This window comes from Centropristis striata, chromosome 5 (genome assembly GCF_030273125.1).
Source record: "Centropristis striata isolate RG_2023a ecotype Rhode Island chromosome 5, C.striata_1.0, whole genome shotgun sequence".
Taxonomy (NCBI): domain Eukaryota; kingdom Metazoa; phylum Chordata; class Actinopteri; order Perciformes; family Serranidae; genus Centropristis; species Centropristis striata.
In genome coordinates this window covers 31,235,851-31,246,288 of record NC_081521.1, presented here as the reverse complement: position 1 = coordinate 31,246,288, position 10,438 = coordinate 31,235,851, and the positions used below count along the sequence as shown (strand labels likewise).

Sequence of the window (10,438 nt, the reverse complement as noted above, 5' to 3'; positions counted from 1 at the left end):
AAATTATTTTATTCCAACTTTATGAGCAACCCCCTGTATTATTTATATATATATATATATATATATATATATATATATACATACATACACACACACACACACACACACACACACACACACACACACACATACATACATGATATAAAAATAACTAAAAAATTGCCAATCTTGGCACTGATTGATATACACCATAAAGAGTCATCAATGTTCATTTTTTTTTGTGCTAATTTTCTAGGAATTTGTGTTACATTTAAATGGAAACTTGACCTCAGGCACCACATGATCTTCTGTCAGAACACCTGTCCCTCATTTTCTTAATCAATATGTCTATCAGCTTTCAGACATGTTTTTCTGCACATTTATGGTTCTGATCATACCTTGCTTTTGGACCTTAAAAACTGCCTATTCTTCTTAGTGTGCCTGTTTGAGAATGACCATGAGTTGCCTTTTATGTGGCTGCCACTTAAACTCCTTCTCCTGAGTCTGCTTTTTGATTCACCTGTTGCGCTTGATGCAGGTATTGATCTTCAAGTCTTGGCAGAAAATCAAATTAGCATATATCATCAAAGTGTTCCAGCAAAATGTAATTTTCATAAGAATGACAATATCTCTTTTACTGTCTTTATGTTACTCTTACAATCCAAACAGTGAACAGTGCTGATGTCAGTATGTGATTACAGCAGTCAGCGTATATCACAGATTCCGTACAAGGTCGATGCAGCGTGTAACCAGATCCCACCATTACAACCGGTGAAGCGGCTGACGCACAACAAACACAAAACAATATAAGCAGATCCTGCAAGGACAGAAGCAGCACCGTCACCAATTGGGTGCCATAAAAGAACACTTCGGTGCTCCCAGGTTATTGATTCCATAATTAGCCTGTTTAATGGCCTCTCTTGTGACGTCAGGGGACGAAAGATACGTGTAACCTTCCTGAAATCCTCCCACTCTGCAGCCTGAGGTAGAGAGACATCAGGTGGTGTGTGACAGGGTATTACATTTCCCTTTGTAGGTTTTTATAAAATGACCTGCCACCATTTGCATAACTTCACTCGCAGAAAAACTCACAAGAAGCATTGTCCAATTCTGCAAAGAGTCATTTATAAAGGTGAAATAGCGGTGCAAAGGGCAGGGAATATCTTTTGTGGCTCATATTCTATAAACTCAGCAGCAAAAAGGAGTGCATGGATGAGCAGGGAAGCTGACTGAAACACTATTCAAGGCTGTAGGATTCATTCATTTCAACGCCATAAATTTATTTGCAGGCTTTGCTGTGCTACAAAAAACATGCACTGTTCCGGAGAGAAAAGAGACAACGGAGCTATAATTCACTTTTCTGGATACTATTATGAAGTCAAATGAGCACACAGATTTCCTGAGGCATGATTTTTCATCTCAGACTTCCTCCCTGACAATTTTGGCGTTACTTATTATGCTTTTATGGAATAAAACCATAAATGTTTTATGGCAGTAACTAATCCCTGATTCTCATGAATTACTTAGCTGTATAGTTATGCTCAGTGGCACTCAAGATTTTTCTTCCACTCAACAGGAACAGTTTTGGCCTCAGGAGATTATTTGACAACCAGGTCTAATGAGTTCCCACTCACTTTAAGGCCATGTGGTGAAGTTGTGTAATATTTAATACAAAGTATTTCAGTCAAACTAAAAGAAAAATCTGGAATGTGCATTTATACTGTTTTGTTGTTCGCTCCAACAGGGAGATCTTTGTCTGCAGTATAAATTTGACAGTGTTGCCGAGCAGCAAAACACAGGGCTTCTCATTTGCAAATCGCCAGGTGTGCAACTTCTTATCTTCAGAATATTCTATAAGATATGTATGAGATGGAAAATGATGCTTGTTAGCTTTGATAGTCTGATCATTGGAACTTGTAACTCTAACTCAAGTTTTCTCCGTCGACAGTAAAATGATAGGAGGATCAAATAATGTAACCGTCCATCCGAGCAGAATGACAGCATCAGTGATTTCAGCAAGAGCCCCAAACGGTATACGTAATGTCGGGCCGTGGTGTTACATAGCCTTGTTCAAGACTGTCTCATCCAGTGTGTGGGAGAAAGTCCCAGAAGGTCTTGTAGAAAAGGTCAGTGAAGAGGCTGTGTGCTGCTATTTCACAGCGGCAAGGATGTTAACTAGACAGCTGCAAATCCAACCAGTTAGTGTCTTAATGCTTAAAGTCCTTTCTCTTGTGAAACCAAAAACTACAGTTTAATAGAGCATAAATGTCACCTTTTGTCAAACTGACATGAAAGAACAATTATAAATTGCCCAATTGAATCTAATTCCCGAAGACTTCTCTCCATTTTTCTCTCATGGGCAGCCAAAGTTGTCCGATTAGCAAACCCTTTTTTGTTGTTGTTTTTTCTCTTGTGCAATCTGTACTTCTTCGACTGTTTACAGACAGATTAGCCTACAGCAATACATTACACTGCCATCTTCTAACCAAAGTACATATATGCAGCTTTGTTTATTCGCTGTAAACCAGTTGATGGAAACGTTCCTAATTTGCATTTTCTTTAATGCAACATTTCAACATTTCGCTTCAAAATTTGTTTTGACTTTAATGGAAACATTGATATTGAACTGTAGTTCTCACGAAATGTCAAGTACCAGTGGATATTTTCAGGGGGCAGTAATGAGTCTATTACAGTTCGCAGCATTATAGTGAAGTGAAGAGACGCTGTATGAGAAAACTTACTGAGCAAGCAACATAAATTAAAAAAAAAAAATTTAAAACTGTAATAAACAACCAACAATTGTTTATTATTGTAACCATGAAGACAGAGGTCCCAGAATAGTGATGGTATATTTGAGACTAATTGTTATTTTTGAATGACTCTTAAAGAGAAATAAGTTTACTTCATTAGAATGCAGGAATAAGCCGCTGCTCCAGACTCGTTCAGGACAACTCGTAGCACAAACCCCTTGAGTCAAAGAAGAAATGAGAGCCCCTGCTAAGCAAGAGACTTATGCTAACCCTGTAGCAGGAAGGACACCCACTGAGCTGAAGAATATGTTGTTCTCAAGTCTAAACCCACACTGAGCCGTAAGATCCAGGTTAATTTCCAGCTCCAGGGTTCTCTCCAAGTGAACCAAAAGAGTTGTTCATGAACTGGTTTCACTATGAACCACATGAATCAGGTAACTTAAGAGTCAGTCCTCTGATCATTATGACCTATCCTTCACTTAGTACTTATTTAACCAAACCATAATCTTTCCCAAACCCTATACCAAGTCATGTTTTTGCCTAAACTTAACCAAACCTTAACCAAAGCTTCATCACATGACTCACATCATATCATTTATTTTTCAATATTTATTTTAAAACGCTAAGGCATAAAAGCTTGTCCTGCCGATAGAGACATCAGATCACATTCGACAGGGACAAACTATGTATCTTGTTGTTTTCTTTGACTTTTTTGAGAGAAATAATGTTATGAGGCAAAACAACAATCTGTACAGTCAGCTCTATAAACTCCAAAATACCTCGATCAAACCTTTTTTTTATTTTTATTTGTCATTACAGTTCATGTCCCTCTGTACAGAACAGAGTCTCACTGATCCACAATGTCCTTCCTCTCTGCCATCCTCACAGAAGCTGTTCAACATTTTTTTTCGTACAATTATCACTGGAACAAAACAAACTGCCACCTGCTGCCAGCTGCTCTCAGCCACAACATTTTGTTCCTCGGCTCCTCTTCGTTGTGATGGAGACGAGCCGGCCCGTGGTGTTGTCACTCATCTCCCTGTGTTTGCTTCCCAGAAGCTGCACGGGGATGAGGAAGCCTTTGAACAGCTGTGTGCCGGCAAAAGCAGCTTTTCTGGTCTCTAAAGACGTCCTGCTGTAAAATGGGACAACACGGTTATGTGTGATACTTGACAGGCCAGTGTGTGCCATGTTTGATTAGATCTCGTTTTCTTTAAGAGCGTCTCCTGTGGCTGATGATGTGACAAAACACAACAAGCTTTGGATCTGGACTTGAGTCCTTGTTATTCTGGAAGATGGCTGTGATAAAGCCCAGCGTGCACCTTGCTGCTGCCATCTGCTCCCTCTCTTCTGCTTGCCTGACAAGAGGTATGTTTACATAAAAGCACTGTGGTTCCTCTGTTAACCATCCCATGTTAGCACTGGCAATGTTGGATGCAATGCATCTGCATGAATGTCAGTGAGCAAACAGCATGACTTTATCACCTCGTACACTGTGCGTGTATATGCCTTTAGATATGCAGAGCAGGAGCCTGTCGATCTGGCTGGAGATTAAATCGCAGGGAAATATAATAAAGCAATAAAATATGGTTTCACTTAGTATTCACAATGTGCAGTTATCCTTGCTATGAGAGGATTTGTGGCAAGGACACTGGAATCCTTTATTATCTATCCTCTGACATTAGATCCTGTTGTTTTTCGGGGGTAGCTTATTCCCGTAAAAGAAAAATATTGATCTTTAAAGGTTCCAGCTGAAAGTATCCCTTAAGAACAATCCATCTCAGTAATGTAAACCACCTCAAAATGATTCTGTTTTCTGATACATCATCAGAGCACCTATTCCTCTTCAAAAGCAGAATCCTTAATGAGGACTGTCAAATCAAACAGCTTTTGAAGTTGTTATATAAGACAATTAAACTGAATTTATGAGCAGTTTGGCTTCAATCATTTCAGAGTATTAATATATTTATCACATTGGAATGTTATATTGTGATGCTATAATATAGAATATATTAAAACTAACTAAGTGTTCAAAGACAGATGCTGAGGATTATAAAACACCAGAACTCAAACATGCTTTGGTTATAAATGTGGGATTCCAGTAAAAGATTTTAAAGACTCTGTCATCACTAAAATGGCTGATGTTTGCAGTAAAATGGTTGATGGGTGAGTCAACTTCCCGGCCCCCGTTTTGGATCACTCGCTTCTGTCAGAGCCTGACAGCCGTCCTGCAGAGGCAGGTGCTTTATGTTCATTTCCTGAACAATTCAATCCGCTGATTAATTGCTCCCCTCAGAGTAAAAAGGCTGAGAAGCCAGCACAAGGCCTGCAGAAATTTATCCAACCACATTAACATCTAATGGGACTGACTGGCACTTTAGAGTTGTGGCAAAAATCATCTCTTTCCTGCTGTTTTATAGCTCAGGAAGCAGATTATGCTGGTGTTAATACGTTGTTGTTTTTTTCTCTTTGAAGTGTAGGTCAGACATATTTTTCGCATCAGGAATATGCAAATGCACACTAGTGGAATGCAAAATTGTTGGATTAATTTGAATAATCTCTGAGCAAACATCTAGAAATACCCTCGCTCCGTGATTCAAGAAGGAAACCCAAGTGAGGGTAATTTTTATTCATCATATTTGGAAAATATAAATAGCTTCATCTCATAATAATCACAATGCATCTCTAGAGACGGTAGTACAGATATTACGAACAGGAAATTAGTCATATTCAAAACAGTTTGTGTTAAATTGTAAGGGTCCATCTGCATTTTTGCAAGGGCTCATATGGAAAAACTGCACTAGCAAAACTTTTCTAAAAAGAGCAAAGAGATAGCAAATTATATCTGGTTTTTGTTTTGTTTTTTGGCAAATAAGGTGACACTGCAATTGGTATATGGGAAAATCGCATTTCATAAATTATACATTGCTGCATTGTGTATTTTATCCTCAGCCACACATTCATCACAGTGTTCATTTCAAATATGTCACATGGAAAAAAGACAAAAGCTCAGCATGAAAAGGTTACTGCTGACATGTCATGCATAAATGACAAGGACCGTAACAAATGAGAGCAATAAACATGTCGACACAATGGCTTGCTTCCTAAATTATAGCCTTATTCATTAGTTGGCCGTGGTCATTACTAAAACTGTAATAAACTTCTTCTCGCGATTGTAAGCACTCGGAAAGGTCAGTCTGTGAAGAGTTTCATTTAAGATTGTCTCATTAGAAAAATTACACAAATTTACAAAGAACCTCCCTGAAAAAATATTACAAGTCGATCCAAAAAATGTCCCTGCTGGCAAACACTGCATTAATAATACTCACAAAAATAAGAAGACAGAGGACTAATAAACAAATCCTGCTTGGTGCTGTGATCAATATGTGACCCAGTGATCTCAGCGTCAGCGCCCTCCTGTTTGTCTCAAACCATTGTCCTCGTTCGTCATTGTGCTATGGTTAGTCTGTGCATCACCAGCCCTCTTTGTAAACACGCAGTTTCTCAAACTGCTACAGTCAAACCAGCATCAGAGCCATCTGGCCGGCATTGAAATTACTCCCACAGAACGATCCTCCGCCTTTTCTCCACCACCCGGTAGTAGGAGAAGTTTCTGGTAAACACTTCACATTACATGGACGGGGAAGGAGGGAGCCTGAGTGGGATACCAGTGAAGGGCAACGAGAGGAATGTGTTACTGTAGTGTTGCAGAATCGCATTCTTTAAACTGCATTACTGTCACACCAGAGAGGTTATAAATGTAAACGTGTTGTTGTTGCTGTCACTGACAAAGTTGATTTGGCACTGCTCCAGTCTGGCAATATCCCCGATGTCTAACTCCGATAATAACTGAGTCGGGTCTGTTTTTGTTGTGAAAACCTGTTTCTCCTGCTGCTCCTCTACGTCCTCCTTCATCTCCTGTTTCTCGTCTCTGCTGTCCTCATCCTCTTCTTCTTCTTCTTCCTCTGTGATGGAGCAGAGTCGGGTGGCACTCCCCGGGTTGTCTGCAGGTGGTCTGTAGTGGCACTGACCGTTCAGCAGCCTCCTCAGCGGCATCAGGGGCACAGCTTCCTCACCCAGCAGCTGCTGCTGGCAGTGCCGGAAATCGCTCTGACGCTTCAGCCGCTTGAACTCACTGAAGGCGGAGGTGGCGTTCTGGTAGAGGCTGTGGGCGATGGCCTGGGCCTTTTCAGACTTGCTGACCAGGACGGCGTGACACCGGAGCACCACGGCCATGTTCTTGACCTGGTGTCTGTAGATCCAAGCCAGGATCTTGGGCCGGCACGGGTCAGCACCGCAGTAGGTGATTCTGTTCAGAGAGTAAAGATGGATGGGTTTCTTCTTCCCAGATTTGTCAGCACTCATACGGATCCCTTGCGGTCCCACTGTTAACCTCATCTTGACACTCTGATCCCCGTAGTTGCTCCTCGCCCAGATCTTGGCCACTGCCTCCTGGGTGCAGCCGTCTCCCTTTGCCGTGATGGTGACCACGCTCCCCAGGTAGCGCACGTTGTAAACAGGCTCCTCTTTGTTCAGTTCCACCTTTTGCCGTTTGGTATGGAAGATGTTGCCTACCCAGTCGAAGGGACAGTCGGGCAGCAAGTCCGGACATGAGCGCAGAAGAGAGGAGAGGATGGAGTGGTAGGTCAGCCCAGTCCCCAGGCTCTTGGGTTTACTCTTGGCCTCATCCTCCACCAGAACAAACTTATTCCTTCTCCAGGGCAGCATGGTGCAGGAGGAGTTGTAGCGAGTGAGCCCCTCCGCCGCTGCGTTGGCTCTTGGCAGCTCAGGAAACGGAGAAGGAAAGCCGGTGTATGTGCGGCTGAGAGAGGAGAAGCAGAGAGAAGCTGCTTCACAAAGCACAGAGGAGAGACTGAGAGCTGCGAGCCTCAGCCAGCCTGTTCCCCCGCTCGCTCCTCCTTCCTCTCCTCCTCCTCCTCCTCCTCTGTTGTCTGCATCATGCAGCGCTGATCAGTGCAGGAGCCCGGCGCTCAGGCACCCTCAACCCCCTCCCTACTTCGTTGTTTTGCTTCCAAATGGCTCCCTACCAAATCATTATTTATCCGTCCAGCCTTGCACAGAGGTATCAGTGTATTTATGTTTATTGTAAACCTGAGGAAGAGGGCGCAGCGCCTAGTCACTCTCCTTCTCAGAGGACTTATGTGACTTGTTAGTTCTGCTGTAAAAGTCAGTCAAGTCCATAGAAAGTAATTAATTATTCACGTTTAGTGTGATGTTTAAATGAGTAAGTCAACAGATGGATCTTGTTAGCATGAGGATAAAAGAAGTTTGGATCCAAAACACAAAATCGCAATCAGGGAATTGCTCTCAAGTCAATCCATCAGTCTGTTAAACCAAGGACTAACATTGTTTTTACAACTCAACTCACGCCCGTACTGTCCTCTATATGCTGTGAAATGTGTTTACGTCAGCAGTTATGTGATTACGTAAGAAACATTACATACAGAATTTCCATCTTTAGGATACACTCTATGAATATTTATGTTTAAATATATTATGAATAGCACTTAAAAGTTCCATTAAATTGGTATTACTAATTAATTCAAGAGCAACTTAAAGGAAGTTCTGGTATTAAAAGTAGTTTGTAAACATAGATTCAGAGGATGAAACATAAATTGTGCATTTGAAAGGAGTTTCAGTATATTTGTAACCGAAAATGGGTTTATATTCTACACAGTGCAATTTATTACTAATTGCATGTCAGCATGAGGCAATTGAGCAAAATGATGTATAAACTCTTACTCCTATAAAATGCCTCAATACTAATTTGTTTTGCCAAATACATTTTGAATTAATGGGCGATCAAAGAGGTGAGGGGGAAAGATGATGATTTCAGATGAGGGTTAATAAAGTAAACTCTTCCTGTTTTGTGCTTGGGGTTACTATTGACCTGTAAGCCAAGGCCTACAGCATCACTCCAGGGATGGTCTGTCTGGTCAGTCTCTTGGTCCACCACGTCGACCCAAGCCATATTTGTATAAAAGAAGTGGTTGTAGTCACTGTGGCGTCACCCTCCTAGCTTGGTTAGCAAGTTACATCCATAATTCACACTTTAATTTGCTCTTTTTGGCTATATACTTACTGGAAAACAAGACATTTTTAGGCAACCAAAAATGTTACAGTTCGCCTTTATGAGCTGAAAACAAACTGCACAAGTAAAGTTCTAAGACAACACCCCAAATCAAGTCCACAGCTATTTAAATGTACAAAGTGCCATGTATACGCATTGCTACGTCTCAATCCTAATCAACAGGTCACTGTAGTAGGGTCTAGTTAATCACAAATAGGATTATAATTCACAAAAAGAACATCATACTGTGTTAAAGAAGACTTCAGATAAACAACTGAGACCATAAGCTTATCACAAACACACTTACAGAGGGAATAACGCAAGTGAGAAGTAGGGTCATTTTTTCATAGATCACTATGCAGCCTGACTTCTTTTTGCAACCAGTAGAGTCCCCGCAGATAAAAATGCATTAAAATGCATGGTGAGTGGACGTTATTCAGATACATTCATTAAAAATGGTTCCTTATTATCCTGATAGAAAATCAGCATGGCATTATGTTCCCCTAAAACATATCTGCTGATGAAAATTAGCAGTATAAATATTTAATCTGTAGAAGATTGGAATGAGTCAGAGAACAATAGTGAACATCTGTCCTACACTAATGCCGTGTGCCAAAACATCTGTGTGACTGTCTGACACAGGGACAGACAAAAGGCGGCTGCTCTCTTTGTGGAAGATTCTCGTGCAATGAATCAAAAGAATCTGCGTCTGCCACCGAGCTGTGCCGGGCAGCAGCAACTGAATCGTCAAGTGTAGATGGTGGATGAAGTTCTCTGCTGAGAGGTTAGTTACTGTGGCAACACTGCAAAAAATAAATGTCTCTTTTCTACCTCTAAAATGTGTGCTGTGAATTCAAGAAAACCATGAATAGAAAATTGCTTAAAATGCTTTAGAGGCCCTATCCTATATGTTGATATGATTTAGAGAGCATATTTATGCTGCAAAACCATTTAGAATTTTGTTTTTGTTCCTATTTATTCTGTCCAAAAATCCTTGTAATTCTCAGCGCCTCAGGATGCACACCACAAGGACCTTCTTTGTAAACCACACGCATAGCCAGAGGGTATGTGGCCAAGCTCAAGACTGTTTGGAAATGGTGAAAACAGATTTAATGGTTTGGGCAGTCGCCATAGAAGAGACACGACCCTGTAGAGATGATTAAGAGACTTTAGCTCTCCGTCTAAGTTGGATGTTCAGTGAATAAATAGTGAGACCATGATATGATCCAGGATGAGCTGGTATCTTTTAGAGCCTCCAAAATACAGTGAGATTGAGAGACCTTATACAAACAATTGTGGTCCCATAAATCACATCTGTTATGTGAGATAGCTCATCTCTAACCAAAGAAGATTAAACACAGCAATGATATGCTATATTGAAAATATCCATCATGCTTTGGCCTTTACAGAAATGGATATGTGTACTGTATTCAGTATATATCTGCAATCGGAGTTACCGTCCTGTATGATAGGGTTTGTTTGCTGAAATTATGTCTTGACTCTCCGCTCTGTCCAGCCTCTTTATCTGTTTGCCTGTGAAAGTGTGAGAAATATTCTAACTGTGGTCAAAAGCATTATAATATAATGATATTTGCATGCATACTGCTGTGAACAGGAA

At 40.9% G+C, this 10,438-nt stretch overlaps 1 protein-coding gene across 1 annotated transcript; it reads right to left on the bottom strand.

The window, feature by feature from the left end:
* Positions 1–4,146: 4,146 nt before the first annotated feature.
* On the bottom strand, positions 4,147–7,587 carry fam43b (family with sequence similarity 43 member B). Its single transcript, XM_059332432.1, has one exon. The coding sequence runs from the start codon at positions 7,455–7,457 to the stop codon at positions 6,468–6,470; it is 990 nt and encodes a 329-aa protein (XP_059188415.1). The 5' UTR covers positions 7,458–7,587; the 3' UTR covers positions 4,147–6,467.
* Between the last annotated feature and the right edge of the window lie 2,851 nt (positions 7,588–10,438).